This window comes from Silurus aristotelis, assembly GCF_946808225.1.
Source record: "Silurus aristotelis genome assembly, chromosome: 19".
Taxonomy (NCBI): Eukaryota; Metazoa; Chordata; class Actinopteri; order Siluriformes; family Siluridae; genus Silurus; species Silurus aristotelis.
The window spans coordinates 13,325,754-13,344,679 of record NC_139592.1 but is presented as its reverse complement, the minus strand read 5'-3'; the positions used below and the strand labels follow the sequence as shown (position 1 = coordinate 13,344,679).

Below are 18,926 nucleotides of genomic sequence, written 5' to 3'. Positions count from 1 at the left end.
ATCTTATTCTTCTTTCAAACCTTACTTTCCTCCTCTTCTTCTTCGCCTTCAAAACCATCCTACAGACCACCATTCGATGCTGTCTAGCTACACTGTCCCCCGCCAACACCTTACAGTCTCCAATCTCCTTCAGGTTGCATCTCCTACACAGAAGATAATCCACCTGTGTGCACCTTCCTCCACTCTTATACGTCACCCTATGATCCTCCTTCTTCTTAAAATACGTGTTCACCACTGCCATTTCCATCCTTTTAGCAAAATCTACCACCATCTGCCCTTCCACATTCCTCTCCTTAAAACCATACCTACCCATCACCTCCTCATCACCTCTGTTCCCTTCACCTACATGCCCATTAAAGTCTGCCCCAATCACCAATCGTTCTTTCCTAGGTACACCATCGACCACTTCATCTAATTCACTCCAGAATCTTTCCTTCTCCTCCATCTCACAGCCAACTTGTGGAGCATAGGCACTGATGACATTTATCATCATCCCTTCAACTTCCACCTTCACGATCATCACCCTATCAGAAACTCTCTTCACCTCCACTACACTCTTACTGTACTCTTCCTTCAGAATCAAACCTAAACCATTTCTCTTCCCATCCACACCATGATAAAACAGTTTAAACCCACCTCCAATGTTCCTGGCCTTACTCCCTTTCCACTTGGTCTCCTAAACACACAACACATCTACCTTTCTCCTCTCCATCATATCAGCTATCTCTCTCCCTTTACCCGTCATAGTACCAACATTTAAAGTACCAACCCGAACCTCTACTCTCCTACACTGCTCCTTTTCCTGCCGTCTCTGTAGACGCCTTCCTCCTCTCCTTCTCCTCCTTCGGCCAACAGTAGCCCAATTTCCACCGGTACCCTGTCGGCTAACGATACCTGTGGCGGTCGTTGTTAACCCGGGCCTCGACCGATCCGGTATGAAATTCTCATTTGTGATCCGCATATTTGATTTGGCACATGTTTTACGCTGGATGCCCTTCCTAACGCAACCCTCCCCATTTACCCGGGCTTGGGACCGGCACTAAGAGTACACTGGCTTGTGCCCCCCTAATGGCTGGGTTAATAATATTAATAACAATTATTATTATTTTATTACATAATAATTATTATTATATGCCTTACACGCAAAGCTACAACGTTTTCCTAAATAATCACAAGAAGCTATAACAGGTATTCATGTTGTTTCACTCTCAGGCAGTGATGGAATTCTCTGGTTTGTTCATCTCGATGAACAAATGGGCTGCAAGGTGTCAAGATGATGTAAGCAAAATCTGCTAAAGATTGGACAAAGGTTGGAGCTGGAGTAACAGGATGAGAGTAGATGGCACAGGCAAGAAATCTGTTGGATGTCCAGGTTGGATGATTTAGGCCAGACTTTGTTGATTGGCCATAATTTGTATAAGGACCAGTGCAAAGGTTTTTGACAAAATCCAAAAGTAAATTCATCAATACTACAGAATGCCAGATGGTGTGTGTTCATGTAAGTATATTCCAGAAAATTATCGGGGGAAAAAACTTCGTAAAAAGTTTCAAATGGTATGATAAAAACGATGTACAGCTCTTAGCAAGGAAGTGGCACAGTTACAAAATCTCTTGGGTACGTTCAGGGTGTGGTCCTAAAGATCATTTTCAAGTTTTGTGATGATATGTAGATGCATTGCTGAGATTCGCCTGCATCACTATTTGTTTTTGGTTTTGTGTTTATAGGCACATTACAGAACAATGGTTTTGAATATTAAAATATCGTTGATTATTCAAATAGAGGGTTAGGGTTAGGGTTATGGATAGAGATCATCTTAAGACAGATCTCAAGATGACGTGGGCCAAATTTGGTGTAGATTTTCCCCAATCAGTGTGGAAAAGAAGTGAATTTCACAACTATTACTATCTGGCTACCACAGCCTAGCCAGGAGAAGAAGCCAAAGAATAATAAGAAAAAAGACAAAAGAGCAAGACAAAAAGTGCTTACACATTGTCAGTGCTTGGCCCCCTGAAAATAAGAATATTAGACTCATCAGATCAGGCTACATTTTTTCAGGGTTCAGCGATCTGTTTTTGGTGAGTCTGTGCCATCATAGATTTAGATATCTGTTTGTGGATGACAGAAATCCACCAGACATGCACTTCTGCTCTTGTAGCCGATGAGCCTAAGGTTCAATAAGTTGTGCATTATGAGATGCTTTTCTGAATTCCACAGTTGTACAGACTGTTTATTTGAGTTTCTTTATCCTTTCTGTCAGCTCAAACGAGTTTGGCCATTCTCTGTCAAACTCTCAATTAACAATGTCCATCATACCTGCTGCTCACTTGATGTTTCTTCTTCATTTACAACATTCTGTATAAACTCCAGAGACTGGTGTATGCTAAAATCCCAGGAGATTAGCGGGTATAAAAATACTCAAACCAGCCATCATCCCATGCTCAAAATAATTTAGAGTGCATGTTTCTCTAGTCTGATGGCTGATGTGAACAATACAAGAAGTTACTGGCCCGTATCTGCATGATTCTGCACATTGCACTACTGATACATGATTGGCTGATTAGATAATTGCACAAATGCAGGTGTAAAGGTGTTCCTAGTGGAGTGCACATTGAGTGGAGTTGGACTGAGACTGTAATGCATGTCTTCCCTCACCACATCCGTAAACCTTCTCCTTGGTATTCCTCTTTTCCTCCTTCCTGGTGACTTCATCCTCAGCATTCTCCTAGCCATATACCCCATGTCCCTCCTCTGCACATGTCCAAACCATCTCAATCGGGCCTCTATCACTTTGTCCCCAAAATGTCCTACATGCCCCTCTTAGAAGCTCATTTCTAATCCTGTCCAAACTCATCACTCCCAACAAAAACCTCAACATCTTAAGCTCTGCTACCTACAGCTCCACTTCCTGCGGTCTCACCGCAGTCCTATAAACTTTCCCTTTCACTCTTGCAGATACTCTTCTATCACAAATCACTCCTGCCACTCTTCTCCACCCACTCCACCCTGCCTGCACTCTTTTTTTCACTTCTCTTACACATTTTCTATTACTTTGTACTGTTGATCCCAGGTACCTAAACTCCTCCACCTCTTCTCCCTGCAACCGCACCACTCCACTGCCCTCCCTCTCATTTATACACATGTACTCTGTTTTACTCCTACTGACTTTCATTTCCCTTCTTTCCAATAATGTGTGTGTGTGTGTGTGTGTGTGTGTGTGTGTGTGTGTGTGTGTGTGTGTGTGTGTGTGTGTGTGTGTGTGTGTGGTTTAAAGAAATTGGCACAAGTTTGCTTACACTGCAGGTACAGATATGTTGTCCTCTTTGGTCTGGCCTCATCATTGTAGCTTTATTGGCGCACAGGTGCCACTTGGTCACACCCAGTCCAGCTGGAACACAGGAATAAGAAAACCGTCAACCACTAGAGAACAGTCATGTGAGAAATGTCTAGAGAGTTAGCGCATTAACCTATTGAAACAAGAGTCTAGTGCTATTTGAAGTGATGGAGTTGAAGTGTGGGTCTGTGTTTCTCATATACTGCATAAAAATAATCTTCATACTGTATGTGTGCATGCACGTTGTGGATGTGTAAAAGGCACACAAGGCACAGCATTTGATTTTGGCTAATGCATCAAAAAGCTACTAATCATATAAATGAAAATATTTTTGTGTGGATTATATTCAACATATACTTTATATTCACTTGAAACCTTTTCCTCAGCACAATCTGTACAACATCCATTAACCGCCATGAAATGCTCAATACCACAAACATTCTTTAAATTCCAACATGTTTTCATGCATATGATCTGATGTATCAGTAAGTCTCGAATAGAGAAAAAAAAGGTGCTTTCTTCCTCTATAACGTTTACTTCTTCCTTTCCCTATGTGCCAGATCACTGCAGAATAAAGCTGCTTTGTGTGTGAGGTTGTCTATATCCTTTCTAGGGTTTTTTTTTCCCTCTTCTCTCTCTGCTGTGCAAATCTGGTCAGTCAGGTTGCTCGAGATTTCAGCAGGACCGGTTTATCCAGGGAGAACTGGTGTTTGTGCGTTCAGGCAGCGAACTGCACCAACCTGTTCTACTCTGCCAATGGAGGGGAGGGAGGGGGGGATGGAGGGAGAAGCAGAAGGAGAGGAGAAGAGCGGTGTGAAAGGAAAACTCCTCTGCTCCATTCTTATCCTCTTACCATTTTTTTTCTAGGATTTTCCCAGTTTGGGCCATCTTTCGGGAACTCGATTAAAGCTCGGTGGTGGAGAAACTGCTTAGACGAGGACCTGGAGGGCTGCATGTGACTGGCAGACAGCGTGATTGCCAGCTCTTGAATTTGAGTTCTAAATTCCACCAGGTGGCCAAGGGTGAGTTTTGGAGTTTTGTTTTACTGGATGGACGACAGTTCTGATTTACATGAAAACTACTATAGAAATTGTAAATAAGCAAGGGAGGAATGTGTGTGTGTGTGTGTGTGTGTGTGTGTGTGTGTGTGTGTGTGTGTGTGTGTGTGTGTGTGTGTGTGTGTGTGTGTGTGTGTGTGTGTGTGTGTGCAGTTGTGGGCATGCAAGTGAAAAGATTCTGAAAGAAAGAGAGGCCTTGTGTAGGAAGTCTGATTATTTCAAGCATCATGGAAATGTGATTATAGTAAGGGCATAAGGTAAAAAGACCTGCATACAAGCTAGTATTAATGATCTCTTCCAACTGTGTATTCATTAATGTTTGGAGTGAATAGAGAAAATGCATGTGAACCAAATCGACACCTGAATCAGCCAGTGTCATACCCATAAATTATTAAACCCGTAATAATCACCCAAGTTGAAAGACCTTAAAACACATGAATGAGCATGTACATGTTTGTAAATTGGATACATTGTACAAATAAGGCGGAGCAGCAAGTTGTAATATTGACACAGGACTTTATTAATATATAGTATTGTGCTGTGATTGTCCTGGACTGAATAATTCATAAGTAATACAGAATTCATTTGTTAACAAAGTAACAAATGAACATCTTTTATCTTACATTGTAACTTTAATAGCGCTTCTACCGCAAAAAAATAATGCAGGACAAAAGGGGAACCCTAATGTTAAATGATATCCAAATTGTTTATAAGTGCAATATTACATGGTTATATCTACTATGAAAAACCCCACAAAGGCAAGTATGGTATTTAAAATGACGTTTCAATCATGATAGATAGCAGAGCACTGATTGCACATGTGTATTCTTTAAACTTTTAGTGACATAGTATAGATCTACGGGTTGTGTGTTGTTTTAAATGCATTTGATTATTCATTTCAAGTCAAATGACTGTAATGCAGATGTCATTCTACACATCTGTTTATGTGCACCTACATTGCACAGATTCGCCTCGCTCCATGCTTGCTTTGATGTACTGATTTATTCAACATTCATTTGCAAAGAATGGCATTCCCACATTGTGAGTAATGCACTTCGATCCATTATTATTTAGATGCAATTATATTTATATTGCATCAGATTCATATTTATCCATCTTAATTAGCATGCTGAAACTGAGTGTGTGCAAGATTGGATCTTTTTGAATGCATATGGTGTGTTAGGCATGCATGGTAGTGTGTATGTGTGAATGGGTGTATGTGTGTTCTTATTTTTTTATGTTTAAATTTGCATGTGTGCATATTTGTGTGTGTATCTGTGTACATGTGGGTGTGTATGTTTGAGACTCTACGTCAGTGATTTCTTTCCTCGGTAAGACAGGTTCTTTCTTGCTCGTGCCTGCTAATGCGGGACACCAAACTGACATATCCCAACACGCACACTGAATAAGGGAGTGGGGGACAGAGTGCTCTTCCAAACTCATTAAAACAGAAACAGAGCTGAGAAAAACTTAAAGTCCCAGCTCTAATTGTAAAGGAAGTTCAAAAGAGTACCTATTGTAAAGAATTTAATTTAATTTAAATTAAATTGCTGTATATTGATATGTATATTTAAAAAGACGGTTCAGTGAATTGTAGTATTCCCATACTTTGTTGTGTTACTCATTTAGGATGCCTGCACAGCATAAATTAGGCCTTCTGACATTGCAATGACTTAGGTAAAGGGTCCGAATGTGCTAGATGTTAATGACTTGAAGCAAAAATAAAGTGGAGCATTTGCAGCAGATTTACATTGCTGCCAAGAAACGGCTGGCAGAGGAGGGGGGCAGCATGGGCCACACCCTGTGAAGCACCCTTAGTGCACACTGTTTAACTCGTTTGCTCCATTATACAAATGTTTATGAAAAACCTTTGCTGTGGCACATTAATGGTGGCTCTAGTGCTAATAAGGTCAGCACATAATTATTATATTTTTTTTAATTTGCCATCCATTCATACCCTATACACTGCACATATCTGTGCTCTCTTCCTACACTAAAACAACCAAGCCAGTTAAAAAATGCTCAAATATTACATTATTGTGTTACAGAAGTGTAAATCACTACTCGTTCGCTTTGCGCACCAAACTCGACCCTGAGACACAAAAGTAATCAGGAATATTTTTTGACACTGGTAAGGACGAAATGATTTGGGATCTTATACGAGCGAGTCAACGTCTCATTCTTTTTTTTTTCTGTGCTTATTTCGATTTCAGGGCATACAGTCAGCAAACCTGAACCTGTCTGATCAGGCAGTTGCTATTGGGTGACCCGAGGGTGTTTGTTTAGTAATCTGATCTTTTTACACTTAAATTTCACAATCACGTTATCCTGCAGGCCATACACGAGAGTCCAGTCTGGAAGACGGTTTCCTCAGGATGTCTGAGATAAGATCCAGAGTCTCATTATGTAGCCGTATGGCGTGGGACTTGACTCCTGGCACATCATTCTGGTGTCCAGTTATGTTGCTCTTAGTAATTAAATAGTGTCAATACGCTACCTATGTATCCCAGCCTCTTTTTTTTTTTCAGATTTTATACTGTATTGACAAATAGATGGCTTATGTGCACTTTCTCTCTCTCACACTTTATATTTTTCTCCCTCTTTCTGTCGCTCATATACTGTACATTCAGAACACACACACATACACAAATAAAGTTATGCCTGAAGCACTGTGGTGAAACCAGTCTGACCAGGATAGATTATAATTATTCTTAATATCTTCTCTGAGAAGTTTGCTCTGCTTCCTTAACAGGTTAAGCCCTAAGACAACCAGCTTTAAAGGTTATTTTGCATTTCTGAAATATTTCTAGGTTCTACCTCTAACTATTTCCTGTTGAATTTTCTTTACTGTGAATGTATGTATTTAAGTGTTCTCTTGTGCATTCTTGCATATGCAGATTTTAAAAGCTTTGTTCTGAGCACATGCTAGAGGCCATAATTTGGTGTTTGTTTGTTTGTTTGTTTGTTTGTTTGTTTGTTTGTTTGTTTGTATTATAACTTCTAACTAATAGAGGCTCAGCAGAATGTTTCAGTGCTATATTTAAATATAGGTTTTTACTCCATTCTCTCTCTCTCTCTTTCTCTCTTTCTCTCTCTCTCTCTCTCTCTCTCTCTCTCTCTCTCTCTCTCTCTCTCCATCTCTATCTTTGTGTGTCTGTAGGAGGAGGATGGCTGTGGAGAGTTTTACTGAACTGCTACATAAACTGAAAGAGGTCCATGAGCAGGAGCTGGAAGGTGAGCTTGAGCCTTTCATTACTGTAGTGTTTCAGATACTACACTTCCCATGCTATTTATTTTTAAAGCATTATGATAGCAACTAATCTGGCTTAAAAGAACATATTAAAAAGAAAATGTTATAAATAGGTCAAATAAATGCTAAAAATAGGTTCATTATTTTAAAAATGTATTTCATTCCTTTATGTCATTATCAATCCTGAATAATCGTAGGCTTTACACAGTTACTCAATAATCAGAAGCTATTAAGTCTTAAGTGCATTAAGAAGACTCAATGCTATCAGCATCAGATATCAAACTATTGTCCTGTGAATCAGAATTAAGTTTCTGAATCTTAGAAATACCCTCCTTGATTGTTTATAAACATATTTCCATAAACATTAACCATTCACTTTATATTGATTTGAGCTCTTTGACCTTGATTGCGGCATGGGCGTTCTTTCCAGAGGTGCTATAGTGGGAGTTAATAGGCTACAAAACAGAAGACAATATTGGGTTCCACTCCTGCAGCCAAGAGCAATAATCTGTGGTCATCATGGGCACAAACTGGGGAACTGATGACAGTTGGGTCTTGGTCTATTTCCAGTCTTTAACTGTCCACTTCAGATAAGTCTGTGCTTTTGATGACCTCAGATTCTTCTTTTCTAAGCTCAGATCAGTCTGATTTCTTTGACTGGTAAAACAAAGGGTTTCAACCTGCAAAGTCTCTACTCAAAGGACTTGTTTTTTTTCTTTGCACCATTTTGTGTAAACTTTGAAAAATATTGTGTGCGAAATCCCAGAAAATCATCAGTTCATTATATAATCAAGACCAGTCAATTTTCTAACAACCATGCTGTGGTTGAAGTCACAGAAAGCACATTTTCCTCTCATTCTGATGTTTGTTGTGAACATCAACTGAAGATCTTGGCCTGTATCTGCGTTCTATTTTCCACTGTAGTGCTGCCACATTATTGGCTGATTAGATGATTGCAATAACGTACAGGTAAACAGATTTTCCTAATAAGGTTGACTGTAAATTGATATAAAGTGTTCTTTTTTTATATCCAATAGGCTTGCAACAAAAAGTCCTTGAGTTAACAAATAAGAAAAACTGGTGAGTCCTTTATGTCTTCTTGATTACATTTACCAACATTTAAAATGCTCTGGAAGGTGCTGAGAAACATATTCATAGCTAAGTCTGCTTGCAATATACAAACCATCTCTACATGTTTTCCAAAATAAACACCACCCCCACTGCCCATAGCCCCTTTTTTGAATTATGGATTATATTGATTTATATGCTAATGGTGAACAGGATTTGTGTATCATACAGACTTTGGTTTATGTGTTGTAGTGATGCAAAGAGACTAGAGGAGCTATACAACAGGAACCAGCAGCTGAGAGAGCAACACAAGATGCTGACAGAAAACATAAAACAGCTGGAAAACATGTATGTAGATGTGTTTGTGTGGGGGCATTTGTTACCACGTATCAGCAAGTATTTATGGGATTGTAGACATGTATTCAGATTCTCAGACCAATGTGTGTGACAACACTTTTAAAATACTTTTATTGGAATCCTAATGCAATGTTAATAAAGCAATTTTACAATGATATCCATAAACAGCAATAAATTCATATCCATAGGTCTTGACATTTGGATGCTCTCTCTCTCTCTCTCTCTCTCTCTCTCTTTGTGTGTTGGGGTTTTGGGCCTTGTGAGGACATCTTATCTTGGGGATATCTTATCAAATTTAGCATATAAAGCTTATAGGTTCAGACATAGTATTAATTTGCTGCATTATTAATTATTATACAGTGCCTGTCTAATGTTTGGAAACACCTAGTATTTTACCATGATATGAACAATTATATTGACCAAACAAATATAGACATGTACATATCCTCCTTCAGCATGAAGTCTTAACACAGTCTCAGCATCCAGAAAGTTCATTTCTCCAAAAATACAGATGAAATTATTTGCCATGCCTTTTGTAAAACTTGCCAAAGCTGTTCTTCACTAGTTATATATTTCTGTTTGACCTTGCGATCCAGTTCATTCCAGAAATGTTTAATAGGATTTAGGTGCAGTGACTGGGCAGGCCATTCCATGATAGATAACACTCCAGAGTACTGTATGCTCTCTAAATAACAGAGCTTAGATGTGTGCTTCAGGTCATTGACTTTCTTCCAGTTATTCCCTTTCTATTTCTTGTGTTTTTGCCTTCACTTTGTTTGATGCATATAGACTAAAGCAACATTCATGTGTCTTAATACATTTATGCGCGTGTGTGGGTGTGTGTGTGTCCGTAGGTTACGAGCTGGGTTGTGTGACAGATGTACAGTCACCCAGGAGATGGCTAAAAAACGACAACAAGAGTATGAAAACTCCCAGCTCCAGAGTCTGCAGCACATATCTATTCTGAGTAGGTTATGCTTATGCAAACACACCATTATTAGAAGCAATTGTCTACCCAAACTGTCAAAAAATGTTTTACTAATAGTAAAAATAAAGAATAATAATAATAATAATTAGCATAGAGTAAAAGATAATTTTACAGCACTTTTTAAAGGGAAAGAGAAGTTCGAAAGATTTTTATTGTCAAGAAAGGGAAAGAAAGTGTTCTACTTTAATTTGTAGTTGTTTAAACTCCACTAGATTTATGCTGTATAAGGAAATAAAGAAAAGAACTGAATGTAGCTTTGGGTTCACCCTGACCACAAAGAAACAAGTTTTTCATAAAATATTATAAGTGATTAATGCCATATATTTGTCAAATTTGTGCACCACAAAAGATTTACAAGAAAATATGACAATCTGTAAAAAAAAAAAAAAAAAAAAAAAAAAAAAAAAAAAAGAAATGGCAAAAACAGGCCACGCTTTTAAAAAGAAACACCCAAAAAACACATAAAATATCAAATATATCCTTAACTCACCACAGACCATTTTAGGAATCCTGGGCTGAAATAGTTCATTCTGTGATTGTTCACTAAAGCAAGAATCATATGGGTACAAAATTAAGGAAGCTTAGCGTTTAATGACATGCCTTACTTTGTCTCAGTGCTGCCACCTTTCGCTACTGTTAAAACCTAAACTGCAGCAGGCAGAAAAGTATTTAATGAATTATTTTAGCATTCTAATAGTAATATAATTAGGTTAATTAAGTAAAATTCCCAAGTCTTATAGGCTCAAGCCCAGAGTCTCTGGTCATAAGTGTAGCAGTAAATATTATGAATTTCAAATATGATTCTGAAGGATTATAATTAACATAATATTTTTTTTATTTACTGAGGTCACTGTGAAAGATGGCCACACCCACATATGTGCTTTTCATTCTAGAAGTGTAGCATGAAGATATTAATACTTGACATGGCAGGGCAAGGAATTTTTTCAGTGACTTAAAAATCCTGTTGAACTCATTAAAAAATGTATATATATTTTTTATTCTGAACAGTATTCAGTATAAATCATTTATTCATTTATTCGAATGTAACCAACTTTTCTTTAAAATAGTTTCAAAATTATCCAGACAGGCTTTACATTTGTTGGGCTACGTATCCTACTTAAGTTCTAACCATTTGTTTTAGGGAACAATTTTTATTTTCATTTAAAAAAAATTATACATCTTGATTCAGAAAATAAATTGTGCATGGGCATTAACCTGGCTTTATATTTGCCTTTATCAGATTAAAAAAAAAAAAAAAAAAACATACACTATATTCAATCAAGGTTTTTGGAGGGGTAGTAAAAAAATCTAAACAGTAAACTGTATATGAACAGTTTCTGATGCCACAACATAATTTAACAGACAGCAGTTATCTAAAAATAGCATACAAGGAACAATTATTTTCTAAGTGGTTGGAATGTACTCTGTAAATTCCTGATATTCCAGATCCCATTGGCTACTTTTCTTAATTTCCTTGTTATGCTCTTTTGTTTTCTTTTGCTGTTTTCCCACTTCTGTAGTGGGTGAGATCAATGCATTGGTGAAAGAGAATGAAAGACTAAAAGAGGAGGTGAAGAGTCTACGAGAAAGAATAGAGTGAGTGAATATCAGTGTGACTCTTCATGAACATGGATACATGTCTTTTTATTTATAAATTATGAAAGACCAGGCTTGCTAGATAATGAGTTTATTAGCTGTAAATATTAAGTAATTTTATTGATATTTAGGTTTGAATTAGTAAAGAATATTGTGCATATTGTCTATTTAGGTGCATATTTCTGCTCTTGACATTTCAGGCAACAGAATGGTCACTCAGAGGAAACAGGTACCCCTGACGATAAGCATTCTCCTGATCCTACACCCAATTCTCTGTCTGTGGCCAACTCTGTTTTAAAGAATAATCAGTCCACACTAGGGGGCGCCGCTACACCAGCAGCCATTATGAAGAGTGAGACTGAACAGAGCCAAAGCACAGAGTCTGCAGGTGACAGACAGGAGACAGCAGGTAATCCCTTAATTATCGTCTGTATATTGCTCACAATGCTGCTCATTCCTTATTTGTTTATTGGCTTTATTTTTCCATTAACACATACAGACAAAGGATCGGAAAACAAACGGTTACAAGGGTGGAGTTTAACACATTTTTTTGTAAGTCGCCATAAATGAACATTAAGTTGTAGAGGTTGTAGAGGAGTAATAAAAATTACTTTGTTGATTCATTCATATTCATGTTTTTACACATTATTTGTAACGTTGTGTCAATATTTTACAGGAGTCAAGCAGGCAGCCGGTTTTTTCACCCAACCAAGCATGGAAAGAAAGGAGGTGATTTTATTTTAAAATGAAATATAAAAGAATTGTTGTTCAAGATTAAAGATATGCCGTGGTGTCCTTAAAAAATGATTCGCACCTCCATTTTTTTTCTCTTTTCAGAACACTTAGCGTGGACTCTATGGAGGCTCGTCAACATCCCACTTCACATTCCATCCCTCCTCACCTTCGTCTTCTGAAGAACAACCCTCTGTTTTCACCCAGGCGATCCGAGGACCGTCCTGCTATTGTATCTATCCCAGTGCGGCCCCATCCAATCAAAACCACCCCATCCAATCTTGCCTGGCCCCTGCCTGAACGATCAGATTGGCCATCAGTGTTGAATACTGGCTCTAGTGGGGGCATGGTGGTCAGTCCAAACCTGAAACATGACTCTAGCTTCCCCATCCTTCGCTTTCCAAGTCTGGTTCCACAAGGCATTGAGTCCCACCTACCACCCCGCAGCCCTGCCCACCCACAACCCATATGCCCACACCCAACGGGGCTTTTTGAGCTATCAGATGTCAGGGAAAAGAGAACACCGCCGAGCTCTCGGTCAAGCTCACAGCATGAGAGGGTATTTGGTGAAAATCTAAGAGAAGGAGATGAAGAAACACCTTTGGATCTGTCTAATGGCTCGGGCTTGAAAATCAAAGAAACAGAGACAGACTTGGCATCATCTTCATCTTCGTCACCTCCAGCTCCACTCTCTTCACCATCTTCGGCTCAGTATGCCTCTAGTCCTCAGAGTGATCTACAAACAGGGGATACAAAGCCTCAGGTATTAAATACACCCTTGTAGCTAGACGTCAAGGCTGCATTCCACACCTCTGTTAGAGGTCCAAGTCTTTCAGTTAAATTTTTATTCAATAGAAATTCTTTAAAAATCTTTAAATTCAGTATATGAATTTTTAAATGTTTAAATGTATGCCTATAAATTAATACCAAATGAGAAACCAAAAGCGCTGGTGTCAAGAAACAATATACATACTATATGAGACACAAAAATTGAGAGGATACAGACTCAAGGAGGGAACTCATCCTTATCCTTGTGACACTCTTCTATTACTGTGTACAACATGGTAAAAAAATATATATCTGTAACTTCTGAGGAATTGTAGCATATCTGTACTTTTTAATGTCAGAACAAGGCCATCTTCAATGTTACTAAGTGGTCCCATCCACAGTAATGTCAATGGTCTTTAAGCTGTCCATGTAAGGCCATTTTCAGCAAAAGCTATGGTTTATATATTTCCGTAACAAGAATATTTCCCTAAAAATATTCTTAATATTACTGAAGAGCTTCTGAAAATTAATCAGGGGGTTAAAATAAACTTCATTGTACACATCAGCATGACCGCAAAACCAAAGCTGAAATTATCTTACCAAGTGCATTGCAATTCTATGACGTTTGCAGTGCAGCAGTGTCTCCCACTGCCAAATTCCCTGTAACATGTAATTTAATAAAAATAAATTATCTTAAGGCAATTTCTTAAATCTCAGCAAACTTAGCAATCTCAGAAACTGGCAAACTAAGGTCTGTGGAATGACTAAATTCCTGACATCTCTTGTGACATTGCAACCTATAATGCTGTGTTCATGCTTGCAGCTATTTTATAGCTACAGCATGCCAGTCACTGTCCTATAACGCCGCCAGAAGGCATTACTATTACTGGTTGCCGTAGTAACTTTTATCCACGTGTTCTGTTAAACAGAGGCATGTTAAAATCTGGTAGACTTCCTTTGGGTTAATGTCACCTCTGCCGGTTGAGTTGAGTGCTGCGGTCATGTTCTCCACTTCATCCTAATGTGTTTAATGCCTCATGATATGTGATAAAAACTTTATGACCAAAATTATGTGGACACCTGACCATCATTCTCAATTGAGCCTGGGGCATTAACAGTGAGCTGCTGCTTCTCCTCACAAATATAACATAATCTCTGATCATCTGTGCCATATTTAGACAACAGAGCATTTTAAGGGCAGGCACTGAATTTGGACATGAAAACCTTGCTTACAATCGACGTTTCACTACATTAAAGTGATGTTCATTTAGGTGGGATTGAGGTCCAGATTCTGTTCAGGCCACTGGCGTTCCTTCACATCAAACTCACCATACCATGACTTTATGGATGCTGCTTTGTGCATACATTTGTCTAAACAATGTTAGTATGTTGTAGCATCAGCTTTACCATTAATTGGAACTAAGAGGCCAAGCCTGAAACCCTGAAAACAGCCCCAGATCCCCCATTACACCTTATCATTGGTCCTCCACATTCCAGTACAAAGGTTTTTCCTGGCAGACACCAAACCCAGATTTATCCATTAGTCTTCCAGATAGTGAAACATGATTTATCACTCCAGAGAACACATATCCACTGCTCTGGAGTCCAGTAGCAACATGCGCTACACCTCTCCAACTAATGCTGTCTATAGCCAAAATTCTATATTGTCTAGGTCAAATGATGTGATTGTCAACAGCCTTGTCTCTGTCACTGTTTACAGTGATATCATTTAAACACAATAACAGTAAGAAGCTGCAAGCTTCCACCTATCAGTACTTCCTGTTAATACTTCTCCACCTCTTTGTTTAATGGATAGACTGGAAACAAAGATCTGAACTGGCATTTTCATGCAAAAGGAAACAGAATTGTGTTTTAGAACATAAACTAATCATGACCCTCATAGATTGTTAGCAGTCATTTGATAAGGAGAAGTGGTTAGTATGTATATGTGTGGCATTTAGTAGGGTGGGGTGGGTGATGGCGGAGAGTATCAGATGCCATCAGTATCATATGTTAAGTGAATGCAATGTGAAGTATGCTCTGATCCTAACTAGTGTTATTGTGAAGTGTTATTGTTATCAGTATACATCATCATTTGCTTTCCACAATAGAGCAGGTTTGTCTTTGTGAACTCGTCAACCTTCGGAGAGTTCAGACTGTTGACTTTTGGCCAGGACTTTTGGAAAAGTTTATTCACTCATACAGTGACCCACAGAGACAAAGCAGCTGGAGACTATTCTTTTCCAGCAAGAGCTGGCGAATTGCAGTGACGTGAGCAAAAGCAACCATTGGCGTGTAGATAAGAGCGTGTTCAATGAGAACAGTTTTGAGATAAGTTACTGAATACATGACTAGGAATATAAGTGAGTGAGTGAGTGAGTGAGTGAGTGAGTGAGTGAGTGAATGAGTGGGTGAGTGAGTGAGTGAGTGAGTGAGTGAGTGAGTGAGTGAGTGAGTGAGTGAGTGAGTGAGTGAAAGGAAGTATTTAAATTCCATAAAAAATGTCATTTTAAGACAAATAATATAAATTGCAATCTATTTTTTTCTCTCTCACAATTTGAAGAAAGAGGAGACTGCAGAAAGAGACAAGGAAGAGGGAGATATGGGAAGCGAAAAGAACGAGAATGTAGACACAGAAAACCTGAAAGTTCCCTCTCTGACCATTTCACTTCGTCCAGGTAGAACCCTATGATTAATTATTGTTTTTAATTGTACAAATTGAAAGACAACTATTTCTGAGTAAACAATACATGTTTCTGTTTGCCCTCACAGTTGTGGTCCTAGAGTCATTAAAATCAACAGGACAGGTAGCTTTCCTTCAAACTCGAATTTATAAATATGTTTATTATCAGTGTGGTACTACTGAGAGACTTTGTTCATGCTTTGTCAGTTTTGTCATTCTGATATATTTTGTAAATGTTGTGCTGTTGCAGAAAGAGCAGGACATGGAGAAAGACAGTGGACTGCAAGACCAGGATGAAAAAGAGGATAGTAAACAGGTTATAGTGAGGAAGAGACCATGCCAGACTCCTGAAGGTATGAGGGCATGTAATCAGACTAGAGATATTGAGGGGCTCAGTCTTAAATATCCACATCACTAGCAAAGATAGCAATGTAGATAGTAGGAGGAGCTTAACCATGGTCTCATCTCGACATTCTTTATTCTGTTTGACCTAATTTAATGTGTTGCTGTTATTTAGATAATAATGAATAATTTGAATGTAATGTCCCAGTATGAGCTACATTTTAAGCATCAGTTTCCTCTTATAAGCCACATTTAAAACCCGTCTAATAGTGTTAGCAAAAAAGATGCCAATCTGCCAACTATTATAATCTATAGTTCAAAATATTAACTTTTTATTTATTTATTTATTTATTTATTTTTTCATCTTCAGTAACTGCTTTATCCAGGTCTTTATCACATTGACTTGGGAGCAACTAATTGCACCACTATGAGCTTAACTAATAAAAATAATTTTATATACAAAGTCTTTGTCTGTATTTGAACACTTGTTAACTTCTTGTGTGCATGAAATTGATTAACACAGGAAGTTAGTATAGTGTCATCACAGCTACATACAAAGAAGTCACACATACACACAGACCACGCATACATTTGCAAATAAGTTCTTACCGAGCCTAAAACCAGAAACAATTCACAAGTGAATAGAAATTAGCATGAAATTAAAATAAATGTAGACAGATATTTATAAATATATATATAAATATATAATATATAATAAAACTCAAAATATTATACACCAATACCAGAGGTGGACAGAGTAATAAAATATTCTACTCAAGTAAAAGTACTGTATGTACTGAAAGTACAAGTAAAGTTACCGGTCTAAAAATTTACAGTAAGAAGTAATACATTTTGGAGAGTTGTTTTAATTAAAGGAACACCTTTACAAATTAAAGTGAAATAACAAAAAAAATAAAAAATGATTAAATAAAATAAGTAAAACACGTGAATTTGTTTACTGATTTTACAGATTAGCAAAGATTTCAGTAGCAAAGAAAGCAAGCAAAAAAATAACCTACAGTCCATGACTTGAGTATAATGTGAGCTATGCACTTCTCTTATAATAATTAGAGACATCGCAAATGCAGATTCAGATAGTAAGCGCACGCACTGGACAACTCCAGTGTTTTCCACAGTGATGAATCAAAAGCTTTGGTTGGACACTGCATTCTTATCAAAAGTGTGTGATTGGTTATACAGTAATGCTCAAATCTAATGCAACAATAGCAGATGTAACAATGTAGCAAATTGTGACACTGGTAATAGAGCTATCTTGAATCTGCACTGATAGTTTTGCCCCAAGTCCACATTAATTTCCAACCATGGTGCTAGCCAACATTAGCAATGTCATGCACTGATGCAACGCAACAGCAGTGCTATAGTTTCCAGGGTGTGATTTTTTTACCCCTGGCATTATTTTTATTTATTGTTTATTGTTTACTCAGTAACGGATAGGATTTTAAATGTAGTTAAGTACAATACTTACATACTAAACCAAAACCAAAACATACTTAATTAAAAGTAAAATTCTAGATTTTAAAAGCTACTTTAAAATGTAGAAGCACATAAAGAAACTACTCAATTACAACAAAGTAAATAAATGTAATTTGCTACTTTCTACCTCAGACCAATACTAGGAATAATGACGCAAAAGATATTCAACCCCTCCAAAAAAAAATATTTGGGGCAGTTTGTTTTTACAAAGTTCCTCATTCAACCATTCATTTGTATTTTGTTTCTCTTGTTTCCTTGGCGTAGCTCTGTCACGACGCCCACTAAAAGAAAGGAAGATGAGGACCACCCTGCTGCCACAGGAGGCTAACATTGGAGACACAGAGCAAGGCTGAAGCGTCATGTATTGGACAGTGAGTTGTTTTCTTTCTTTATATCCCATGATTTCTCATGTGTAGGCACCCATTTCCCTTTAAAATCAAGCTGATTAACATAAAACCACCTCCCTCTCATATGAAGTTGGAAGGTTTGAATCCCGGCCATGCCACAACCGTCCATGGATGTCCTCTGAAAGAGGGCCGTTTATAGTTTACAGTTCCTGGTCTTTATGTCTCTTTGCTAATTAATAGATTTGTATGTTTTTGTCTTGCAGATGAAATGTATCATCACAAGTTACATGTGGTGTTCTGAATTTCTCTACAAAAGGAGCCTTTTCCATTGTAGCAGGAAGCAGAAAAGAAATCACACAGGAAACACAAAAAGAACATCTAAGTTTTGCACTTGTTTCTGAATATTACACTTGTGTTGGAGATTAGATGGCCTGACACTAAGATCAAATGCTTTTCTATGTAAAGCACCTCAAAGACTAGCCAAAGACCAGATTTCCCTGAACCAGACAGGAAGTGAGGGTACAATGAAGCTGTAATTCCAAATTTTGACTTCTAACCAGAAATAAATTATTTTGGATTATTTGTCTATTACATCGCATTCCCCCACCCTCTCTCTCTCCCTCTCTCTCTCTCTCTCTCTCTCTCTCTCTCTCTCTCTCTCTCTCTCTCTCTCTCTCTCTCTGTGTGTGTCTCTGTGTCTCTGTCTCTCTCTTTTTTTTCATGGACTTAAGTATCGGCTTCCATTTTCACTTCCTGGATAACTTTAAGCATGTCTTTCATAGAGGCAACTTACTGTCAGCCAGCCAGGCTTTTTTTTTTTTTTGCAGTATTTTTTAAAGGCCTGTCTTGCAAATGTGACAAAAATGAAACACCCTCCTCTTCCTCTTTTTGGTTTTGGTTTTTTGCGATGG

The 18,926-nt window shown here is 38.0% G+C and overlaps 1 protein-coding gene across 2 annotated transcripts; it reads left to right on the top strand.

Annotated features, from left to right (window-relative positions):
• The first annotated feature begins 4,087 nt into the window (after positions 1-4,087).
• rbbp8l (retinoblastoma binding protein 8-like) lies at positions 4,088-18,595 on the top strand. Of its 2 annotated transcripts, none has more exons than XM_083570190.1 (15): positions 4,088-4,354; positions 7,551-7,624; positions 8,678-8,720; positions 8,961-9,056; positions 9,920-10,032; positions 11,574-11,649; positions 11,850-12,058; positions 12,149-12,201; positions 12,326-12,378; positions 12,487-13,144; positions 15,713-15,827; positions 15,922-15,956; positions 16,083-16,185; positions 17,933-18,029; positions 18,279-18,595. In XM_083570190.1, exons 2-14 carry the CDS (start codon positions 7,558-7,560, stop codon positions 18,019-18,021), a joined length of 1,710 nt encoding a protein of 569 aa, XP_083426316.1. In that variant the 5' UTR covers positions 4,088-4,354; positions 7,551-7,557; the 3' UTR covers positions 18,022-18,029; positions 18,279-18,595. The 2 variants fall into 2 exon arrangements, with proteins under 2 accessions (XP_083426316.1, XP_083426317.1); XM_083570191.1 differs by lacking the exon at positions 4,088-4,354 and adding an exon at positions 5,966-7,171.
• Positions 18,596-18,926: the final 331 nt, after the last annotated feature.

What these genes read in the sequence shown, in the direction of transcription:
- rbbp8l (XM_083570190.1), top strand. Translation starts at nt 7,558, where the DNA reads ATGGCTGTGGAGAGTTTTACTGAACTGCTACATAAACTGAAAGAGGTC. An exon ending in CATTAAAATCAACAGGACAG is followed by an intron (nt 15,957 to 16,082) that starts GTAGCTTTCCTT and finishes GTGCTGTTGCAG; the next exon opens with AAAGAGCAGGACATGGAGAA. An exon ending in ACCATGCCAGACTCCTGAAG is followed by an intron (nt 16,186 to 17,932) that starts GTATGAGGGCAT and finishes TCCTTGGCGTAG; the next exon opens with CTCTGTCACGACGCCCACTA.